The sequence below is a fragment of the Zalophus californianus genome, chromosome 1, assembly GCF_009762305.2.
Source record: "Zalophus californianus isolate mZalCal1 chromosome 1, mZalCal1.pri.v2, whole genome shotgun sequence".
In the NCBI taxonomy this organism is placed as follows: Eukaryota; Metazoa; Chordata; class Mammalia; order Carnivora; family Otariidae; genus Zalophus; species Zalophus californianus.
The window spans coordinates 16500258-16524185 of NC_045595.1; the positions used below are offsets into that span (position 1 = coordinate 16500258).

The 23928-nt window shown below is 53.8% G+C and overlaps 1 protein-coding gene across 1 annotated transcript in view; it reads right to left on the bottom strand.

Moving 5' to 3' along the window:
- Nucleotides 1-5488: 5488 nt before the first annotated feature.
- CCDC12 (coiled-coil domain containing 12) overlaps nucleotides 5489-23928 on the bottom strand; it is a 54123-nt gene continuing 35683 nt past the window's right edge. Inside the window, exons 3-7 of the mRNA XM_027585283.2 lie at nucleotides 13297-13376; nucleotides 11930-11991; nucleotides 11738-11772; nucleotides 10619-10695; nucleotides 5489-10522 (exon numbers count right to left, since the gene is read on the bottom strand). Of these exons, the coding sequence (XP_027441084.1) occupies nucleotides 10440-10522; nucleotides 10619-10695; nucleotides 11738-11772; nucleotides 11930-11991; nucleotides 13297-13376 (337 nt within the window). The 3' untranslated portion in view covers nucleotides 5489-10439. The remainder of the gene's footprint in view (nucleotides 10523-10618; nucleotides 10696-11737; nucleotides 11773-11929; nucleotides 11992-13296; nucleotides 13377-23928) is intronic.

Below are 23928 nucleotides of genomic sequence, written 5' to 3' on the forward strand. Positions count from 1 at the left end.
TATCAGCCGCCTCAATGACACAGGCCCCACGGGGAAGGACAGGCCACTTTCTCTGGTGGGGTGATGCGCATTACGGAATACCCACTTGAGCGGCGGGAAAACGGCTGCGCCGACCCACACTCCCTTCCAGGGGCCCCAGGTCGGTGTCTTCTGCTGCCCCCCAGCGGCCATGGGAAGAAGTGGGGAAATGAGGCTGCCGGAGCCTTGTCCCTGCAGTCTCCAGACTGGGTGGCCTCGCAGGGCCCTTGAGGCCCCAGGTCCCAGCACTCACGATGCCCCACTGTAATGCCCAGCCAGACGGCTCTAGGGGAAGCGAGGTCTTCCAGGCTGGTCTGAGGGAGGGGCTCACCTCCCACCACCGGGAGGTCAGCTCCGGAAGGGCAGGAGAGCATCGGATTCACAGCTGCATCATCAGCCCCTAGCACGGTGCCCAGCACAAGGTAGGTACTCAGGGAGCAGATCTGAATCCCCAGCTCTTATAGCGGTGGGCAAGCTTGCAGCTAACCCTGGACATGGCTCAGAGCTCCACAGAGGGGCCCCTGAATGAAGGTGAGCAGGCATCTCACACTAGAGCCCCAACGGTGGTGAGCAGAAGCATGCACCCCAGCAGGGGACTTGGCTGGGAGGATAGGCAGACTCCAGGGGACCAGACTTGCCCAAACTGGGTGCCTTCACACTCTCGACTGCAGCCTGCTGGGCTTGTAACTTTAGGGGCTGTGCATTCTCTCTGACCCCAAGCCTGCTGTTCCTCACTGTGGTACAGGCCCTGTACCAGCCTCTGGGGGCCTATCTCCGCGAACCCAGGTACAACTTCCTCCTGGGCCTCTTGCTGCCCCCTTTCCCCAGAGGCACCACGCCTTGGTGTCTGGGCCAGCAGGCCCTGTCCTCTGTCCTCGGCTGGGGAAGGGCTGTTGCTGAACAACCCAGGCCTGACACCTCTCCAGAGATGACCCCAAGGATTTCAAGCAGGAGGGACCTGAAGTGTTGGGAGGTCAGTTGGGGCTGTCCTGGAGAAGTGCCTGGTGAGCTGGGGAGCAATGGGCACACGAAGGCTTCCTCCATCCACAGAGGTGGGCACTGGCCCTTGCTCATTCCCTCAGCCCTGTGACAAGGGGGCTGCTGGGGCCTGAGAGCCCACACCCTGCCCCTCCAACCCTGGCCAAGACTTGCTGTGACCAACGCTGAAAATCTGATATGTCACAAGACTCTAGGAAACTTACCGTGTCTTATTTTTAAAATACTTTTTAATAAATACCCAATTTATTACCATGTTTTACCATTCTTTGTTCACTGCTGAAAACACCTCAAAACTTTTTATTTTGAAATAAATATAGATTCAGAGGCAGTTAAAAAGGCAATACAGAGCAATCCTGTGTCCCACTCACCCAGCCTCCCCCAACGGCTGCCCCTTCCCAAATGGCAGAATATCAAAACCAGGAACCTGACGTCGGCGCAATGTGTGCGCAGCCCCTCCCCATTTATCACATACACAGATTTGTGTCATCACTGGTGCAACCAAGAACTATTCTATCCCCTCAAAGAGCTCCCTCAGCTACCCTTTTATACATAGTCACACTTGCCCCTACCATTCCTAGCCCCTGCACCCACGGATCTGTTCCCCGGGTCTAGGATTTTGTCATTTCAAGGATGTTACAGATAGGGAATTGTACAGCACGTGATCTTTATATATAAAGTTATGTACGTGTCTGCTTCACTCAGTGTAATGCCCCTGAGCTTCACCCAAGCTAACCGCTTTAATCAACAGTTCTGTTCCTTTTTATCAGAGTAGTATTCCATGGTATGGAAGCAGTGGTTTAACAGGGCACCTATTGAAGGGCACTTCATGGTTGGTCTGTTTCTTCACAGAATAAAAACTTAATTTTCCACTCCATTATTCCCCAAAGTACAGGACCAAGTGAAGGAATGCCCTCGTACACTGTTTCCCGTATGTCAGAAATTTATTACCATACTTATTTCACCCATTTTTGTGTAATATTTTAATTCCAAAATGAAGGATGGGAAATTACATGAAGACCATGGTCTTCATCTGATGATGACTTGGAAACCTCCATTAAACTAGAGATGGGGGCTCTTTTAACTGACGTATCCTGGACAAGAAATGCAAATTATCTAGCATTCAATGAGCAATAACACATGTGACATTGTTTTTTCCTAGCCTTTAGTGATCATAAAGAAAGCGGTTATGAACATTTGTGCAGTCTTTATTTCTCCGTAATAAATGCCCAGGAGTGTGGTTGCTGGGTTATTCGATAAGCGTATGCTAGTTTCTTAAGAAACTGCCAAACTATTTTCCAGAATAACTGTATCATTGACAGTCCCACCAACAATGTACGAGAGATTCAGCTTCTCTACATCCTTACCAGCATTTGGTATTATCGCTATTTTTTATTTAAGCTGTCCTAATAGGTGTGTAATGATGTCTTATCATGGTCTTTATTTGCATTTCCGTAACGGCCAGTGATGCTGAACATCTCTCATGTGTTTGCCATTTATATACCCTGTTCAGTGAAATGTTTCTGTTGCCCATTTTCCAACTGGGTCCTTCCGTCTGTCCGTCCTTCCTTCCTTCCTCCCTCCCTCCCTCTCTCCTTCCTTCTGTTGTGAAAGTTCTTTATATATTCTAGATTTGAGTCCTTTATCAGATATGGGGTTTGCAACTTAGTCTGTAGCTTTTCATTTTCTTAATAGAATTTTTGTTGGAGCAAAAGCTTTCCATTTTGGTTAAGTCAAATGTATTTTTTTCTTTATGGATGTGCTTCTGGGTCTTGTGTTCAAGAACTCGTCACCAAGTTCTAGGTCCGGAAGATTTTCTCCTAAAAGTTTTTATAGTTTTACACTTTACATTTACACCTTAATTTTTGTATATTGTCTGGCTGGACTTTAGGTTGGGGTTCTTTTTTTGACCTATGGATATCCAATCACTCACCATCTGCTGAAGCCTATCCTGCCTCCCGTGAGCTCGTTCTGCACCTTTGTCAAAAATGAGTTGGCTGTACTTGTTTGGGGCAACTTGAGTTCCCTACTCTTTTCCATTGATCTGTGTGTCTCTCTCTCCACCAACATCCCCACCTTGATCACAGGGGGCTTAAAATCATGAATTCAGGGGGCGCTTGGCTGACTCAGTAGAGCATGACTCTTCATCTCGGGGTCGTGAGTTCCAGCCCCACGTTGGGTGTGGAGATGACTTTAATATAAAATCACGAATTCAATATCCTTAGTAGTCATGGCTATGCAAGTTATCTATTTCATCTTGGGTGAATTGTGGTAGTTCAAGGAAAGTAGTGCTTTTCAAGGAACTGGACCATTTCATCTTTTCAAATTGATGTGGATATCTACAGTATCCCCTTATTGTCCTTCCGAGGCCGGTGGGGCCGCCAGGTCTGCCTTACTGCATTCCTAATATTCGTAACTTGTGTCCTTGTCAGTCTTGTTAGAGGTTAGTCAATTATTGATTTTTGCAATGTTTACCAGTTTCTTTGCTCACCACTTCTTCCTGCATCCTGCTGGCTGCCTTCCCAGGACTCTTTCTACCCTCCTTCCTTTCTGGTGGAACCTCAATTTCAATCACAGTGGCAATGTGCCCAGCTTAAAATACCCTTACTCCCCACACGTCTGCAGGGAGGGCTGGATGTGACAGTCATGGCTGATCAGATGTGAAGGTGATCCTGGGGGACTGACTGGGCTGGAAGCCACGGTTCCCTCAGCTGGCTTGCCCCTTGCCCTTCCCCCTCCTGCCGAGAGCTCCCACCTGGGGGTGCGTAGGCTCCTAGGGGAGCTAAGGACAGCAGCTGGGGAGACAAAAGGGATCTGTGTCCTTGGAGCCACTATATGGCCATGGACTTCATACAAGAATAAAGCCCTCCTGGTCTGAGATCCTGTTTGTTGAGGGTCTGCCAAATGTAGCCCTGATTCTCCCACCCCTCTCCGGGCTCCCACCACAGCTCCTCTTGCTCGGGAGCTTTCCCTACTAGTTCCTCCAGCAAAGATCTGTGCGTAGTCAACACTTGGTATCAGAAGCCCAAAAATGTCTGGCCCTGATGATGGATGATAAGTAAGCAGATTGACATTTCTGTTTCCTCAGCACTCGGGGAAAAAACCTGTCTTGGAGTATTTACTACTGATGAAAATGAACTCATTCATTCATCGGCTGTTGGTATTTTTCCCACGTAGCTCGAATGGTTTTTCTCTTCACCCTCACTGTTCTAACCCGGACCACTCTAGTGAAACTGCAGATGTGGCCATTTAAAAAAATCCCAGTTCATACTTCCCGAGTAGTTTAGGTTGTGAATGCTGGAGATTTCTCTCCTTAAAGATATATGCGTGTGAGGGGCGCCTGGGTGGCTCAGGTCATGATCCCAGGGTCCTGGGATCGAACCCCGCTTCAAGTTCTGCATCAGGCTCCCTGCTCTGTGGGGAGCCTGCTTCTCCCTCTGCCGCTCCCCCTGCTTGGGCACTCTGTCAAATAAATAAAATCTTAAAAAAAAAAAAAGTATGCACGTGAGATATAGCATATATACCAAAAAAAGTGTATAAAATGAATGGACAGAGAATAAAAGGTATTCCCGCCAGTCAAGCCAAGCTTTTAAAGAACATTATCAGTACCTCAAAAGGCCCCTTCCCTGAGCTGACTGCAAGCAAGCCTGATGCTGAGGGCCATCACCTTGCTTGTCTGCACCGACTCTACCATCCATGTGCCGACCCTTAAGAGAGTACCCTGTTCCACTCTGCCCGTTTGGAACATCACACAAATGGCTCATACTCCCTTTCTTCCCTTACATGTTTTAGTGTGCGCGCATGTGTGCACAAGCAATGCATGCACCTGTGCTGTTAAGGAACAACGCTCCTAAAAGCACCCCGGTCCTGGTCCTGGTCCCTGGTATACCTGTGCAACGGTTCCCTTGGGCACTATTGGTGGAATTGCTGGTCACGGTGTGTGCATGTGGTCCAATTCTCCAAAATGGTCGCACCACTTAGCACTTCCATGTGTGGCAGGGGGCACCCCGGGGCTGCGGGGCACACTGCGTAGCTAATCACACTTCCAGCCCAAAGTCTCCCCGTCTGACGTTACCCCAGCCACTTCGGCTTCCTTTGTGGGTTCTGAGCTTCACAGGGCTTTTCTTTTTTCTTCAGATTTTATTTATTTCAGAGAGAGCACAAGCAGGGGAAACAGTAGAGGCAGAGGGAGAAGCAGGCTCCCCGCTGAGCAGGGAGCCCGACATGGGACTCAATCCCAGGACCCTGGGATCATGACGTGAGCCGAAGGCAGACGCTTAACTGACTGAGCCACCCAGGCACCTCTTCGTAGAGCTTCTCTAATCCCTTTACTTGTGATCTTTGAGTTTAGGCTTTTTAAAAATAGCATTAGACTTGAGTTTTTAAAAAAGGTGGTTTAATACGCTGATTGTAATTAATGATGTATTTGGATTCATTTACTTGCCTTACCTTTTCTCTTTTTCTCTACCTTCTTTTGGGTAATTTTTTTTTCATTCACTTTATTTTTTTTAACTGCTTTGGAAGTGGTACACTGTTTCTATTCTGTTAGGGCTACCCTAGAAATGTCCGCCTGCCTGTGGAGCAGAGTCTAGAGTCTAGACTGAGTCTTTTCTCTCTTCCCGAGTGAGCTGAGCTTCGTAGGGGGCTATAATCCTGACCACGTCTCACCTGGGGCAAGAACGTGTAACTACTACTATTGTTACATACTTTAGTAACCCTAGTCTTACTTCTACTCCATAGAACATTTTCATTTCATAAGGTCAATACCTATTTAGATTTCACTTTCTTTCTCTTCATTCCTACTTATATCTCAGATTCTCCATCTGGAATCATGTCTCATTCCAATCTTAAGACATAGAGCTTTTTCTTTTTTTAAAGGAGAAGGCTTATTTCATGTTTTTTAAACAGCTTTATTGAGATATAACATACATCTCATACACTTTGCCCACCGCAAGTGTACAATTCAACAAGCTTTTGGCATATTCATAGATTTGTGCAACCACCACCACAATCCACTGTAGAATATTTTCATTATCCCCAAAGAGACTTTCTTTTCATGTGAGTCTGCTGGTGACAAAATCTCTGAGTTTGCTTGTCTAAAAATATCTTGTAAGATATATTCTCTGGGTATAGAATTTTAAGTTGACAATTTCCTCTCGTCTAGTTAACGCTGGTACCAGAAGGGATCGTGCCCGATAACACTGGCTGTGGCTGAGACATCTGCTGTCTTGCTCCTTAAAAGGTAATGTATCTTTTCTAATTTTAACATCTTTTCTTGCTCTTTTTTCTGCCAACTTATTGCACTTAATTGTCTAGGTATGCGGTGGTTTTAAAATAACACCCACAAATTCTTAGACCTCCCTTCCAGAGGTAGAACCTAATTCTCCTTTGAACGTAGCCTGGATGTTGTGACTTGCTTCTAACAATATAACGTGGCAGAATATCACTTCCAAGCCCGGGTCGTAAGTCTCTAAAGCTTCCCCCTGCTTTCTGTCTTGGATGGCTCATTCTGGGGAAAGCCAGTTGCCACAGTGCACAGACACACACTCACGCAAGCCTTATGGAGAGAGCCATGTGGCAAGGACTGTGCACACGCCATGCTTCCATGAGCCTTCCCGGGGGTGTAAGGCATCCCAGAAGCATATCTTCCAGCCCCAGCCAAGCCTTCAGATGACTGCAGCCCTGGGGGACATCTTAACTGCAATCTCAGAGACCCCAAACTAGAACTGCCTGGGTAAGCCACGCCTGCATCCCTGACTCACAGAAAACAGTCTGATATTAAAGGTCTGTTTCAAGCCACTGAGTTTTGTATGGAATGTGAATACAGTAATTGACGATTAAGGCAAGATATGAAAAAGTTTAAAGTGAACTTGCTTATTGAGGTGTAATAAACATACAAAAAGTGCACAAGTCAGATGTGTGGGGGTCAATGAACAGTCAAAAACTGCATATACCTAACTAATCACCATCCATACCAAGAGATGGAACATCTGAGTGTTGATTTCTTTTTGTTGCCTTGCTTGAGATTTGCTGACCTCCTTGCATCTGTGGATTGGTGATTCTGAAGAGTTGCTCCCAACCATTAAAAAAATATACATATATTAGGTCCGCTTCATTTCTGCCTTTTTTCCCTCCTGGAACTCCAATCATGTTATGTTGGCTCTTCTCACTCTATCCTCTGTATCTCTAAGCTTCTTCTTTTAGGTTATCGGTCTGTTTACCTTGCTGGGCGGCATTCTGGAGAACCTCTTCGGGCCTAGCTTCCCATTCATGAACTGTTTCTTTAGCTCTAATTCACAGATCCAGGGCCTCTAACTGCTGTGATAGTTTTTATTTCCAGAACATCACTTTGGTTTTTTTGGCAAATCGATTCCTATTTTCAAGCCTTTTAGTTCTTACATCATTTTTCAACATTTAAATCATGTGCCTGGTAATCCTAATGTATGAATCCTTTGCAAGCCTACCATGTCCCTGCCAATGTCCTTTGCTCTCGGTGCCTTGCTGCCTCGTAGATCTAGTGACCTTTCCCAGAAGCTGCTCACTTTTCTTGGAACTTTATCAATGGGGCTTCATCGAGGACCGTGATGAATCGAGGTTCATTCAGGTAGGATCTGCATTTTTTTTTTTTTTAAGATTTTCTTTATTTGACAGAGAGAGAGCAGGAGAGCACACGCAGGGGGAGGGGCAGAGGCAGAGGAAGAAGCAGGTTGCCCGCTGAGCAGGGAGCCCGATGTGGGGCTTGATCCCAGGACCCGGGGATCATGACCTGAGCTGAAGGCAGTCGCTTAACCAACTGAGCCACCCAGGCACCCCTAGGATCTGCATTTCTATCAAGCATCTGAGACCACCCCTTTCTGGGACCACTTATACTCCTGGCTTGAGGTTTCTCATGTGCAAACCCATATGGAGGCCGGCTCAGTTCTCAAGGGAGACCTTCCTTCACTCCAGTCAGTGGCAAGGTTCAGTTTTTCTCTGCGATGCCAAGGGAGCAGCTCTATTATTAGTTCACAGAGGGCCCTGACCTTTGCAGCCCCAGCCTTCTGGAGGGCTCTCGTACCAGGCCCCTCATCACGCACGGGTACTGGGTTATCTTAGCCCCAGGCACCAAGGACCCCAAAAACCAACGCTCAGTATTACCTCGTTTGTCAAATACCTTCAAGTCAAAGGTCAGGCTTCAGCATTCTGCTTCTCCTACCTTTTTGCTTGAGTGTTCTTTACTTTCTTGCCTGGTCAGTGAGGCATTTAAAAAGTATTTGTTGTAACTATTTATTTACCTAGTATTTTTAGCTATTTGCCAAGGGAGGATCAGTTCAGGCTGCTGTGGTCCCATGATACCACAGACAGAAGTGGTCAGCCATTCCTTCTTTCTCCAGTTTTCTTTTCCTGATCTCCCATCCGCTGAAGGACACCTGGCAGTCTGTCACCTTTGCAACCTACCCTCTCTCTCTGTCGTCTTTTGGGGCTTCAGCTTTAACTTCCAATTGATCAATCCCTTCTTTGACACTTAGTATTTAGCTCCTCAAGGGAGCTGCTTATGTTCTGTGTGTGTTGCTTATTTTAATAAACATTGTTTCCAAGATTACTAACCAGGTCTTCCTCATACCTAATCCCCGTTCCTGAGTTTTGGGGTTCAGTGCCTCTTTTACTTCTCTGGTGAGAAAACAAAGTCTCATTTTAAAGCCTGGTAGGATGTCATGGTTTCAGTTTCCTTGGCTTTCAACTCTTCCACCTGGTGGGGTGGTAGCCCTTCTTCAAGGCATGGATCTCCTCACGTATTTTCTAACTTTTGTTTGCATGCCCATCGTGAGTGACGCTGTTGGTTTTGCTCTCTCCCTGCACGGTGGTTTTCTGTAGGCACACGGAGCTGTCAACGCAGGAAGCAAACCTTTCCTCAGCTCTCGGGGCTCCCATTCTGTGGGGCCGGCCACAAGCTAGTCCCAGCGCTGGTGAGGAGTAGGAATGTCGCCGGGGGCCTACACTGCCACGGACAAGCACCCTGCTTCCTACGGCAGTCCCAAGGCGGGGGGCCCCTTCTCGTCCTTTATTCCCAGGAAGGGAAGGCCAGTCCCAGACGCCGCGATGCAGAGGGAGTCTGGCTCCAGCCTTGTCGCCCGTGGGCATGTGTGACCCCTGCTCCCGTGGGAACCAGAGTCCTGGGCCTGACCGCTGCTCAGCCAGCCACCTACCGCTTCGGCCCCCAGTCACGCCTGCTCCCTTCCTACACCAGTCACCTTCTCAGGGTAGCTGCGTACTTCCAGCTGAAAGCACTTGCTGTATCGTATGAGCGTGCTGGTGTCGCACGTACTCGCCCCAGCCCTCTGGCCCGGGTCCTCCGCACCGTCCACCAGAGTCAGGCCAATGTGTTCCTCCAACTCAGCACAGAGGGAAGGGCGCACTGGGATGACACGGGGGGGGGGGGGGGGGGGGGAGACTCGAGGCGAGACCCTGAAGGCAACTCAAGTGCGTTACCACTTTGGAGATGAAATTCTAGTCGGCCACAGGGACCTGGAGTCAGAGCTGTGGCCGGTCAGTCACTCTGGAGAGTCAGCCCCACAGAGGCGGCTCATGGTCCTAATGCCAGGACCCTGGGGACCCAGGGCCCAAGACCACACCCCAAACCCAGGCTATAATACCCTAGTCTATAGGAGCCACCCTCCCCAATGCAGGGGCCCTGTCCCAGGGAAGCCACGGTCTAGCTCTGACTGTGACGTAGGGACAGGGGCCACCGGGGGTTGTGAGAGGGGGACACAACAGTGCCAGGAGCCTTGGATCTGGAGTGGCCCGGGATGGAGGCTTGCCAGGGCACAGCTCACCCCCTCCTCACGCCCAGCCTCTCCCTTCTCTCTCTCACATTGTGAGGGGATCCACAGAGGACCAGGCTGGGAGACTCTCCAGGCTGACCGGACACTCCTGCAAGGTCCGGGCCCGTGGGAGGGCTTGCAGAAGCCTCCCAGACTCTCTGTCACCCACAGGTTTTGACATGACCGCCTAACTGGACCAGGACCTGGCCTCAAAAGGTCAGGCCTGGGCCTTCTGCACCCCTCCAGCCTCAACATGCCTGGCCCCACACAGGGCTTACTCCTGCCTTGGGGCCCAAACCCACAGCGCCCCAAGGACCGAGAAAATATTTAATAGGTTTCTGCCACACACGTGGGTCTGCTTGCTTCTATTTCTAGAGATAAAAGGAAGTTCCAAATACACACATATGTAGAGACATAGCAAACCCACAGGGTTGCTATTGGCTCTGCCCCTCGGTCTGGTGGGCACCATTAGGAAACAAGAAGCTGATCTCACCCCATGGCAAGGGTTTTGGACTGATGAGGCAATGTGGCTCTTTGAAGCCAAACTGGAGGTAACAGCAAGCCCGACCCCCATCCCTACCCAAGGCTACCCGCCCACAGGCCAGGCCTGGGATACGGCGTGCCTCAGTCGGAGTCACAGGCCTCTTGCTCGGTGGTGGCGTCCACTGCAGAGGCCAGGCTGTCCTCCTGGCCTTTCAGCCTCTCACCTGGATGGATGGCAGACAGAAGGAGTGGGGAGGGGCCCTGTGCTTGGGCCACCACCCAGAGGGCAGGGACCCCACCTTGCTAGGCCCTGTACTTACGGATCAACTCGGCGATGGCCCTCTGGGTCCGCTTTTCTAGCTTCTCCAGCTTCTTGGCTACGTCTCTCTTGAGGTCCCTGTGGCGGGCAGGTACGAGGAGGCCAGAAGCTAAAGCCTGGCTTGGTGTGGACTTGGGACCCTCCCCTCCCAAAGCCCCTCTGGCATCAGGAATCACATTCAGCTGCCTGAGACCACCACCCTGGGGAGGAGACCAAGACGGTCCTCTCTCCCTCTCTGCACCCTCCCACACCCAGCATCAGCCACCCTGCCCCGTCCTGCTGAGGCAGCGACTGGTGCCGCAGATCCACCAACGTGGGACTGAGTCAAGGTGCGCAGGGTGGATGGTTTCTCAGAGTTGCCCTCTCGGTCTGGTTCCGCTGTGGGTCCCGCTCCCCCTCGCCACCAGGCGCTTCCAAAGCGCACACACAGCCTACTCCCCCTATTCAGGGATTCCTAGGGTGTACGCCCCATGCTTTTGTTTCAACAAATAAGAACACCTTCAGTGGTGCGGTGCCTGCCACAGGAGCCTGCCACAGGATCGCAGGTGAGAGGAAATGCGGCCCACGCCTCTGGCCCGAGGTCAAGGACAACGCCAGCCCCAGGCCATATGGCCCTCTCTCACCCTCTGTATCAGCCTGGTCATAAGGCACCGGGGAGGGAAGATTAGCCCCACTTCACAGAACACGAAACTGAGGCCAAAGCAGAACAGGCCAGTTGGTGGCAGAACCGGGACAGGAATCAACATCCCCCCTTCCCATCACCTTGCCTCCATCCTGTGGCTCCCTGAGGGCCAAGGCTGGCCTTGCTCAAATGCAGCCGAGGTGGGCCGGAGCCTCGCCCTTGCAGAAGGGCCTTCTGGAGGAGACGGCTGCTCCTCGCTCTCCCCGAGCCCCTCCTTGCCCTCCAGGCGTCACCCCCCACCACACACACACAGGCTTCCCTCTCGCTGTCCTTCTATGTCCTGTCAGGATGTACTGTGAACGGTAATTATCTCATGTAGCTGCGCGTCCACACTGTCCGTCTCCCTGCTGTGAGGGCGGGACAGGCTCAGCCTGAGGGCCGTGCCCGGCACCACGAGTGGCCGCTCAGTCCACGCTAGTCCTACGTGGCAGCGCTCACCAGTCAGGCTTCCGGGGCGCGAGGTTGGCCAGGTCCTGGGGAGGGAGGAGACGCATGTCAGGGCTTGAGGGGCCCAGCTCAAGGGCACAGGGGTAGAAAGCAGAAGAATGGGAGGGAGGGAGGGAGGAGGGGGTGTGGGGGGAGGAGAGAAGGGCCCCCAGTGGGCCACCCCGGGGCACTAAGGGTGCTCACCACTTCCTCGATGATGGGCTCGGGCTTGGCAGCCTCCAGCTGCTCCTTCACCTTCTCTTCCACTAGAGGGTGCAAGACAACAACACAGGCCTGTCGGAAAGGAGCCCCGCTCTCCCTGGGGTGCCCGGGGGAGGGGGAGAGGGAGCGGGCGGGTCCCCGCGGAGACCCTGGGCTTTCTTGGCCCCTCTCCCGGGCTCCCAACTTCCAGAGGCGGAGACTCTGCAAAGGCTGCCCAGGAGGAAGGGCCTGGGTTTCCCGGGATGAAACAATCCTGGGGCGAAGGAGAGCCTGCAGGAGGCAGACCGCTAGAACAGACGGAGCCCAGACCTCCAGCCAGACGCACAGCTGCTACACTCCCCTGGGAAATGGGAGCACCGCCCGGGTACTGCCACGGTACGGTTTTGTGAAGAACCACGAGGACCGGCTTTCCCATACTCTACAGGGGCTCCTAGGCTCTGAGGATGTCCTCTGGGCCATGGACTGGCCGGGACACAGGTGGCTCTTCTTCCCATCCCACTCAGATATGTGCTCCCAAGAGCAGGGGACAGTCACTTTGGGGAGGCGCTAAGCTCCTCCAGGAGCTTCCTGTGACCCCCGTCACTGTTGCCATGTGCTGCCTCATGGCCCGGGACCACTCCCCACCCCTCTCCCCTGGCCTGCCTCACCGTCCCCACCACAGTGTGGCCCACACCATGAAGCAAACCACTTGGAAAGCATGTGAATCTCGGGGCAAAGAACATGGGGAAGCAGACTGGAGTGTGGCTGAAGGGGTAACACTTTACTATTTTCAAGATAAATGACTATTCATTTAGAATTTGTAGAATTCAGAAATGATCACAAAAATGAAGGCTACAAACAGGGCCAGGGGTCTCCGGGATAAGAAGTGCTCTGCGTCTCCAGTGTGGAGCAGCTCTAGGAGCTCGCGGCTGCTCGCCCCGGCAGGAACGCCGCTCCCGTCCTCTGCGTCCGGCGGGCGTCGGCCTGCCCACGGCTCGCTGAGTGCCTGAACGCTCCACTCCTCTTCAGGGTCTCACTCGGACCCCAGGACCCTCCCTACCCTTCCCCCGGCCCTTGCTGTCCCAGCGTCCCAGGGCCACTTCCACTCCTCAGCCCAGAGAGGTCCTCCAGGGGGCTGCGGCCCCTTCCCTCGCAGGCCCCTAGCAGGCCCTCGGGTGCCCTGACCGCCTCTCTGCAGTCGCTCAACACGGGTTACTGCCGCATGGCTGTGAGATGGTGCCCGGGGGTCCTAGAAGCCCACCTTCCAGCCCTGGCGCGGCTGGTTACTCTCCAAGAGAGCGCGACCCCTGCCGAGGTGGAGGCATCCGTCGGTGCCTCCGAGCAGAGGTGGAGCGAGGCAGCCCACCTACCGGCAACTGGCTTGGCCTGGGGCACCCTCCTCCTCTTCAGGTCCTCATCCTCGGGGACGTAGTTCCGCAGCCTGAGCTCCCTAGGAGAGCAGAGAACAGGCAGAGATGGAGCAGAGGGCCTCGTTCACTTCACACACTGGCAGGTCGGCCGGTGAGGAAGCCGCGCGAGCTGGGGTGTGGCTTCTCCACTTCCCTCTGCTCTCTCTGGAGACAGCCTGGGGAAAGGGCAAGCGCAGGAACTGAAGAGTCACTGGGACTGGCCCCCGTCGCCGAGCCCCGTCACCTGCCAGGTGGCAGCTGGGCGGGCGGCTCTGCCACGGCCCCAACTGTGCCGTCGGTTCTCGCCCAGAGCTGGGGCCAGGGAGGCCCCGGGAACATTCCCTGGCCATGTCCCCCGGAGGAGCTCCATCTGACAGTCAGGGGACCTGAGGGTCGGAGGGACTGCACCACTGTCCTCGGCCCCACAGCAGTGGCCACAGCGTCCGACCTGGAGTCAGGGCCAGAGCTCCCGGGCTGAGTTTCTCCTAAAGGAGAAAACCGGTGATCACCCACTGGTTCTCCAAGTGCCGCCGCCTCCTCAGAGCCTTTGCAGCCCGGCGCCGCCAGGGCAGACCTCAACTCTTGGTGGCAAGGCTGTGCGTGTGCCAGGAGCAGCCAGCAAGGGTCAAGGACGGGCACGACAGCGCGCAACGCTGGACAAGCCGGGCCCCCGGGACAGCCGGGGGAACGGCCCAGCCCCGCGGCTGCAAGAGCTCTTTAAAGTGCTACCGGCAGACCCCAAGAGCTCTGCGAAGGGACAGGAGCCATGGGCGACCAGGATCACACAGTGGGCCTGGCCAGTCTCCTCGGGCAGGGCTGGGCATACCAAGCACTTGCTGGGCCCTCCCGGGGTCAGCAGCTCATCAACCCCGACCCCCACACCCAAAAGCCTGCCCACAGGAGGAGGGGCCCTGGCTAACCCCACAGGGTGGCAGAGTGACAGTTCCGGGGGGGGGGGGTTGCTGCTTACTAAAGGCCAGAGACAGTGGACAGACCATTTCACCCTTGGGGGAGAAGTGGCCCCTGATCCGCCAGCCAGGGGAGCCTGGATGTGGGTCCTCCTTCCCTACCTCTTCGGAGCCCCTCTAGGACTGCTGGCCTCTCAGAAATCCCGGGACTCCAGGATAGGGCACATCTTCCCAGCGGGAGGGCTCCCACAGTTCGTCTCCCACAGAATCCTGTCTCTGCCGGGCAAAAACGCTGCCGAAGTCCCCAGCCCCTGGGCAGCCCGCTTTTCTAGGGCTGAGACAGCGGGTGGTCCGTGGCCACACACCTACCAAGTGACAGTGGTCTGAATCCGGGAGCTCTCTGAGGCCAGTCGTCCTCGAATTCACCAGCTCCAGCAGCCCCGCTCTCTGCTAGGGCCCCGAGGGGCAGTGCGGGCAAGGCCCACATGCGGGAAGCCGGCCATCCACTCCCACAGGCTTCCTCCAAGGAGCAGGGCCACCCCCCCCCGTCCTCTACCCACTAATGCCTCCCTCGGGCCTGCTGGTAAATGCCACTGAGGCACCGGGAGGGAAAGCAGAGCATGATTTTCCTTCCCAACAGGGTGGGGAGGAAAGCGGAAGAGAAACTGCGTGTGGACAGAAAAACTACAGGGATTAGTGAGGAACAGAAGAACCCTAGGACTCTCAGAAACCAGCTCCAGGGCTGTGTGAGCAACGGGCAGGAGAGAGGGGAGGCCGCTGGGAACTGGACCCAGGGCTCGTGGCGACAGCAGTGAGTGCCCGCATCCTCAGGCCCCTTGCTGCCCAGGCTTCAGAAGACGCTGGAATGGCGAGGCCATGGCAGGGGGCCGGGCAGAGGCCAGCGCAATAGCAACACTGGCCAGAGGGGCTGGCCACCCAGCACCCCAGCCCCCACAGCTGCCCTGCTGCCCACTGTCCCCTGCTCCCCCTGGAGCTGAGCATGGGCCCAGCAGTCGCGAACACCTGGGTCCCGGTCACTGTGGGACTGGCCCATCCTGGGCCTCAGTTTCCACATCTCTGAACAAGGAGGGTCTGCCAGCTGTGTCAAGCTAGGTCCGAGCCCTCCCTGCTTCACTCTGTGAGACCTAATGAAGAGACTGCCTCTCCCTAAGGCCGAATTAACTGGCCCTCCCCCACAGCTACCACCGCCAAAGGGCAAGAGTCTCGGGGGCAGGTCACGGGGGCACTGGGTTCTGCTCGGGGGCCTGGTCTTTCCAACACAGGACCAAGGTTTAACCCCCTGCTTCTGCAAACAGCTTAAAAACCTGACAACAGATGTATTTTTAAAAAAATCTATTTGTTAGCCTTGGAGAAGTACCAAGGCAACCAGGATCGGAGGGGCTGCGATCATGGAGGGAGGGGCAGTGTGACAGGTGAGTCCAACCTTGGGCGCCTCTTCTCCCTTAAAGCATCTACTTACACGCGGAGGTTGAAAAGCGGAGACCCGAAGCAGAGCTTCCTGCCAACCCATGGGGCTGAAGAGACAGAAGTTTGCATCAGTTCGAGGAAGGAAGCCTCTTCCTCAGTCCTGAGAGGGTGGGTGAGGGCACCCATAGCCTAACCGCTTGCCAGAAGCTGGAATACATTTTCTCCAGAAGAAAATAAATGATTCAGAAGCCAAATTATCCCTAGGACTTTTCATACACAATATCCAGGATTCTACCAAAGCCATGAGGAAAAAAAAAAATGACAGAAATACACTTAAAGGAGATCCAAATATTAAAATGATTAGAAATGAAATATAAAACAACTGAAATTAATGAAAGTTCAGGAAGGTGTATCACACAATGGAGAATTGCAGCAGAGAATCTCAAACTAAAAATTAATTAAATGGGAATTCTACAACTGAAAATATAACCAAAGTTAAGAGCTCAATAAATGGGTTCAACAGCAGTTTAGAACAACTAAAGGGGGGATTAGTGAACCGCAACTTAAGTCAGAAAATATCCAGACCGAGGCACAGAGGGAAAAAAGTTGGGAAATACAAAAAAGAACATGAGAGACCCATGGGACATGGTGGAAAGAGCTAACATAACATGTAATGAGAGCCCCAGGAGCAATATTTAAAGAGATAATAACTGGGAAAGTTTCACAAAATAAGTGGAAAACATCAAGCCAAGACACACACAGATTAAAGAAACACTAGAAGCTCCAAAGAAGAGCACACTTGGGCAAATCATTATCAAACTACTCAACACCAAACACAAAGAGAAATTCTTAAATTAGATAAAGACACCTGGCCTTCAAAGGAAAACCTAAAACAGACAGCTGACTTCTCGACAGAAACAATGGAAACCATAAGACAATGGGTTGATACATGGGCAATGCCAAAAGTAATTAGAATGTCACACCAGAATGATAAATCTAGACAAAATAGCCTTCACAGAGGGCTGCCTGGGTGGCTCAGTCAGATAAGCGTCTGACTCTTGATTTCGGCTCAGGTCATGATCTCAGGGTTGTGAGACCGAGCCCCGCATCGGGCTCTATGCTCAGTGGGGAGTCTGCTTGGGATTCTCTCTCTCTCTCTCTCCCTCTGCCAACCTCCCATCCCCAGCACTCGTGCTCTCTCTCTCAAATAAATAAATAAATCTTTAAAAAAAAAAATAGCCTTCAAAGAAAACCTTGGCCAGAAAAAGCAAAATTGGTGAAACTGGTCATCAGGGAATCTGTCAAGAAATACTAAGGGGAGTGCTTCTGACTGAAGAAAAATGATCTCAGATGGGAGCACTGAATTGCAGAAGGAATGAAATGCATCAGAGTAAATATAAAGGGAAATCTAAAAGAATACTGACTGTACAAAATACTCATAATGACTTCTGGGATTTAAAATGCAGCATCAGGGCGCCTGCTACACAAGAAATGATATGTTATCCACCCCCCCCTTTTTTTAAGGAGGCTCCATGTCCTACGTGGGGCTTGAACTCATGACCCTGAGATCGAGAGTCCGATGCTCTACCAACTGAGCCAGCCAGGCGCAAATGCCCTGGGCCACCCCCAGTCCCCTCCATGTGGGCAGCCACAGAGGCTACCTGGTTACCCCCACTTTCACCCTCTGATCCACTGTCCCCTAAACAAGACTCAGCCTCTTCACAGTCCTGACCTCATTCCTCATTGGTCCCCACAGCCTGCTTTCCAATCAAATGTCCCCTGGGTCACTGCCAGTCCGGTCTGCTACACACTTTCCTGCCCCTTGGGCTTCAAGAGCTAGCTCAACAAGATGGCACTGTGGGCAGCCCAAAGGTTGCCACCCACCCCAAGATACAGCTGACGGCTCCTCTCCTGGGCCTCCCCTTGGCCCTACACGGCCCTCTGCCCTCTCCGCAGCAGCCCTCACACCCCACGCACGTGCCCTCTCCGCAGCAGCCCTCACACCCCACGCATGTGGCCCCTTCATGGCCGTCCCACAGACCCTGCCCCACAAGCTCCTAGAGAGAGCCAGCCCCAGCACTCCGCTGCCAACTCACAACTTGTCCCCACTCCACAGAGGAATTCAGGGGGGGGTGCGTGGCAGGCGACCTGGGGCTCTCTGGGCCTTTCAGTGCTTGGGGAGACAACCCCGGAAGCAAAGAATTTGTGCCCAGGAGATTCACAAAGGGCAGGAATATGGCCAGGGCAGGCCAGCCAGCTCCTAAGGGCCTTCTGTTGTCTCTGAAGCAAAGCAGCAGAGTGATGCCCACGTTTACATCCTACTGAGTCTCCTTAAACTGCAGAAACGTGTTTTTCCATCTCCTCTCCTCCACTCCCTCCCCGGGTATCTGAGGAGACCGAGCAAGTGCCTGAGCAGGTTTGGTGACCGCTGTGAGGTCTCCCTCAAGGCCAGCTGCGGGGACCCCGGGTATGGGCTGGCCAGGGAGATCCCGGGAAATCACCTTCCACAGGTGCCCCTCAGGGGAAGGGGGAGGAGAAAGTTGGTATTCTCTGTAAAATATGAAACTTACCCAGGAGTAGAGTTCTAGAATGTCCAAGGGAAAGGAAGTTTCCAGATGATCTGGTCCAACCCCTTCGCTGGCAAACGGGCCTCTGAGAAAGCCTGATGCTCATGGAGGGCTCCTAGCCCTGGCCTACTTCACCCTCATCCGTGCTCCCAGCCTTACCCTCGGGGACGTGAGGCCCTCATCTCACCCCTTCGCACTCAGCCCCTGCCCTGGGCCCCTGGAGAGAGGCCAGAACGAGGCAGTCCCACCTGGCCTGTGCCCTAAGAACACGGCCCACCCCACCCAGCTACCTCAGTACCCCCTGCCAACACAGGCTTCTCCAGGACCAGAGAAAGGGGAGTCTTGAAGCTCTCCTCCAAGTAACTGAGCACAGGGCAGGCCAAGCCCAGGATAGGCCTGGGAGGTCCTGGAGGCCAGCCCTGGCTGAAGACAGCAGCTCTGACCACAGACGGCTTTCAGCCTGCACATCCGGGGTACAGAGTCATGGGGCTCTTCCAGGGACACGCACACACCCCCAACAACCTGCTGTGCGCTTTGGGCTCTGCACATGCACACTCACCCCCATGTCTCCAATGTTAACAAGGCCTCGTTTGTGGCTGCCAGAGGCCAGACAGGCCCGTGAAAACAAGGCGACAGGCAACTGTCCCAAATGGTGCTCACAAATGCTCCCGAGGCTGGTGGTCACCTCCTTCAAGACAGATTAGGGCGCTCAAACCGCATGACCTGATAAGCCTGATCTGAGGAAATTACACCATAGACATAGTACCAAAACAGGGTCAAACAGAACCAAATGTTGCACACAAAAATGCTTCTGGTAGCATCATCTGTAACAGCCCCCAGCAGACACTTCTGGGCTCTCTTCTGGCGGAGTCCCCCAGAGGAGGCTGCGAGCACCCCTGCAGAGGATGAGTACCCGTCCAGACAATGACCACGATGGGAGTGAGGAATGGTCCAGCTCAGGACAGTGCCATCAGAACACCTGGAAACTTCACTAGAAGTCGAGTACAAGGTCGGTATGGAACACGGACACAGGAAACAGATGGGCTATGGCGATGTTTTTGTTTGGTGGTTGCTCAACAGTTTAACTCGGGATACTTGATGGTTGGCTTAATAGCAAATGAAACTTTGGAAGAGCCCAGTGGCTTCCCCACTCATGGGCAGAAGGTACTGTACTCCAGCTGTCCTCCCAAAGGGCCACGCTGGCCACACTATGGGGACAGGCACAGATATAGGGCAATCAAGGCTCCCTCCCCTCCTACCCACCCCAGGTCTCCTGTCCTACAGACAGAGAAAATTCGGCACAAGAACAGACCACGTGCTGGACAGGGCCACATCCCATGGACAAAGCCTCCCAAGCAACCCCTGGCCAACGCCTCCTCCGAGGGCTTCAGGAAAAGGGGTGGGAGCTCCCGCATCCTCTGGACCTTGATGTCCTGCCCCCACCCCAAAGCGCAGGCCGAGATGAATGGGTTAATGCTTCCCTCTCAATAGGAACACGCTCCATATGCTGCCTCTGAGGACTGCCCTCCAATGTAAGGCGGCTACTGACAGTTTCCAGATGTGGAAAATAGTCACAGAGAGACTCATGGATGTGCCCAAGAGCCTCAGAGTTAGGGAAAAGCCAAAGCCTGAATCCCAACCCAGGTCTCTGGCCTTGAGGCGGACCCCAGTCCCCACCACCAAGCCCCTTAGGGACCTGCAGTCATGTCGAAGAGTAAAGGCTATCTGACAGCATGCCCAGGAGTCCCGCCAAGGGCTGCAGGTGCATCAGCCATGCTCTGGGCCCTTGGTGTGCCTTGAGGGAAAAAATCATGCTGGGCATTCCTTCATCCTCCTACTCTAGGAGTCTGGCTTACAGCACCATTCTTGAAACAACTCCTCCCTCCTCAGATCCCATCCTCCCAGCTCCCCAGCCTCCAGGACCCTCCCTCAGCCCCTGATATCGCAGTGGGTCACAGGCGTTAGATGAAGAAGGGGCTTTAGAAATCTGGAATAGAAAGGCAGTCAGGCCTTGCCTTAAAAACAGGGAGGCCAGAAGCGCCAGACCTGGCCGGGGGTGAGACCCACATGGAAGCCCCACCCAAGTTCACCCAACTGCGTCAGCCCCAAGGCCCGTCAAGATCACCAGGTGCCCAGCCCCTGATGGTTCAGAACAGCCAGCAGCTGGTCAAGGCCATGCCCAGGGCCAAGCGTGAGTCAAGTCAGACCCCTGCCCAGCCCTAGCTGCCCTCACATCTGGCTCATGTGGTCTGTACCCACTGCCACCCTAGACTCTGCAGGGCCCAGCCCACGTTCCCTAGACTTCCAGGCTGGGCTCTGCATCCATCCTACCTGAAAATGCACACCTGACAGGCACGTGGAAGTACTAGCAACAGCTAATGTACCAAAAATCAACGGCTGAAAAAGAAACGACAGATAGTATTCCCAAAGAAATATTAGGCAACCATTGAGAATTTTGTAGAAGTGTTATTTATCAAAAGATGATCAGGACATGGGTGTGAAAAAGGTCATAAACAGCAGGATATGCTCAGACACGTGAGGCTGTATTTTCTAAATTTTCCACAACTGAAAAAAATCTATAAGTACTTTAACTATCAATTTAAGTTTTAAAAGAGGAGGGGCGCAAAAGTTTGGACAGCTGAGCTGAATCCCAAAGGGCACACAAGATGAGACCTGAACTGGCCACACTGGCCGTCCGGGGCACAGATCGGGGTGCAGAGACAAGGAGCCTGCACAGCCCACTGCCTCCCATCCTCCTGGGCCCCACCTGTCCCACAGGCCACACTGGGGAAGTGGATGGTGTAAACCACCAGCCCCCGCTGCAGGCTGCCAGAGAAACCTTCCCTTTTCACCACACAGCTGCCCGGCCTCCCTGATGCCCACCCCACCGGCCCCAGCCAAGAGGGCACACAGCCAAAGGCCCTGGCGCCTCCGCATTTGGGAGCGGCACTAAGGGTGAAGGCGGCAGAAGAGAACCAAGCGGGGCCTGCCTTGGCAGCCTGCAGGCAGAGGGACTGGGGAGGGACTCCCAGGGCTGGTCCCCTTCCTCTCAGTTGGGAAATCGTGGACAAGTTGCTTCACCTGCATGAAGTGCGGTTTCTTCACCTTGTGGTCGGATCACACCTACTCCCAGAACAGGGAAGGGGATTTCATGAGAAGGGCTTTGGAAGCACTGACGATCATGACCTACAAGATCAGGACTTCCTTCCAGGCAGAGAGGACCCAGCCATCCTGCGCGCTTTCCCCTGCACAGAAGGGAAGTGCCTGGCCCGCTTGCATGGTGAACGCTGCCTTCTTAAACCAGTCCTCTCGTCCTCTCCTGATGCGTTCTCACGCGACCCAGGGCCTACCCTTGAGCAGCGGGGTCAGGAGAAACAGGGCAACTGCAGGCCGTCTCAGCACGAGCCATGGAGCCACAGTCCATCCCACTGCCACGGATGGGAGAGCCCTGGGCCCGGAGCGCAGTGAGGTGACTCAGGAGGAGCGGGTGACAGCCGCCCTGTGGTCACCACGACAGTGGGATCAAGCTGACGTCATGGATGTGCAAGCACACGCCAGACACAGACACCGTCCCAGGGACCCAAGTCGAAGACGAGAGAAGGCCTAGCATTTGCCAACCTCTGGGGTTTGGGCACTGGGCCAGGCCTGGGCAGGGCCTCAGCTGGGCTGGGACCTCTCTCCACACGGAGTTGGAGAACTGGTTTTTCATCCTGAAGGATGAGGGCTCGTGGCCCAATTTCTGTGGCAGCAGTCTGTGGCACCCACTCCAGAGTGAGCCGCTGTCCCTGTGTGGTGACTGCCCCAGCTGGGTGCACACCTTGATCCAGAGCAGGAGGGGGGTGGTGGTTGTGGGGGCTGAGGGTTTGAGGCTTGCTTGTTCAAGCACTTAACAAGACACGCTCCCCTGCCCCCTGCCCGCTAGGGTGTGCAGCATCTCCCCTCTCCTCCCCTCTGCCAGGGTGGCCGTGGCTGTCAGCCGCAAACCCACCCCCAGACACCCCTCCGTGGCGCATGTATCAGCTGACCTGCCATCAGGAGGAAGTGACTGAGGCCTTAAAAAAACACAAAAGCAGCTGACAGAAATGCCCCTCTCTGTGGGCCAGCTTTCCATGGCTGCCGGGCTGCATCTTACCAAGGCCATAAGCAGGGGCTGTGTTAGAGAAAAGTCTCCGACGCCCCTCAAAGTTAGCTGTAGGGAGGGGTGGCTGGAAGAGGGCAGATCCAGCCCAGATGACAAGCAGGGCCCCCTCTGGGAAGGCAAACATGTCTTTCCTTCCCACAGGGTCTGGCTTGGGCTGGTCCACCTTCAAGGGACACTGACTCCCCACCCCAGTGGGGATGTGGCTGTATGGGGACAGGGCAGGATCTATCCTCGAGAGAGTCATACAAATTTTAAGAAGGAATTTGGATCTACAGATTCCATGCAATTCCAATCAAAATCCTAACAAGCTTTTTTATAGATATTAACAAGCCAAGTCTAAAGTTTATAAGGAAAGGCAAGGAACAGGCTAAGATTCTGAGACGTGTCCTTAAGGCAAATGAGCAGGAGCACGGGGAGAGAGGAAGATGGGTGATTCTCCAGCATGGCTGGTGAGGTCCCAGGGTGCCTGCCTCCGATCCTGCTGGGTTTTCCCATTTCCTCAGCCACCTGCCCTGGCCCCACACTGCATCTGCAAAACCACGTTCCTCAATGACTTTGCTGAGGATGAACTCTATCAAGGAGGGGAGGTCCCACAAAGGATCCTAACGATTCATTTTTTTGGCCACAGGTACTTCTTCTCTCATCCACTGACCTTGCTGTTTCCCCAATGTGCAAAGTGAGCACAGCCTGTGTGAGAGTTCTGCCTTCTCCACGTGTGTCTGGAGTCCTTCAGCTCTCTCAGGAGGGCCTAGAAGTGTCTTCTTTCTGCCCAGAGCCCAGCATTCGCCAGATAAAAAGTGATGGTATTTGCTGTGCTCATCAGGGAAGCAAGCTGCTCTTTCTTCCCCTCTTTAGTCGAAGATACTCGGGTGAGGCCCACTGAGGCAATGTGACTTGTCAGGGCCAGAAGGCTAATAACAGGCAGGCCTGGCCTCACACCCGGAGCTGCTTCCAAGTCCCGAGCTTTCTCCATCTGCCTGGTTTCTACAATTTTGGGGCCCGCTGTTGCACAAAGAACTGTCTCAACTTTTATTTTGCTCAGTCCTGTCCGTGTTAACAAAAGTGCATGATGAACTTCTGGGAAGTTCATCACCAACCGAAGACACAGCCCACAGGCTGGGCCGCCCCACAAGCTTGTGCAGCGCCGACGGGGCCACCACATTAAATCTCCCTCCCTGCTCCAGTGACCCGTACAAAGCCCGGGCTGGGCTTTCCAAGCTGTGGATCAGAGGGTGTCTGTCCATGCCTCCCCAACAAGAGGTTACCCCAATCTCCCTTTCATCCTGCTGGTTCACACCTCTGGGCCTTCTCTGCCCAAATCCTACCCACTAAGATTCCAGATCCAACTCAAGAGGAATGTTCTCCACGAGGCCTTGTCCTGCTGCCCCTGGCTGAAGGCAGCCTGGAGTGGGCCCTGCATTCCTCTCAGGACACTTCAGAAGGGCTGGTGCCCACAGCGGTGCCCACCTGGCACCTGGGCTCAGTGTGGGCTGACCTGGACCAAAGCAGACTGTTCTTACCTCCCGGGAGCCAAGGAAGCGAAGATGCT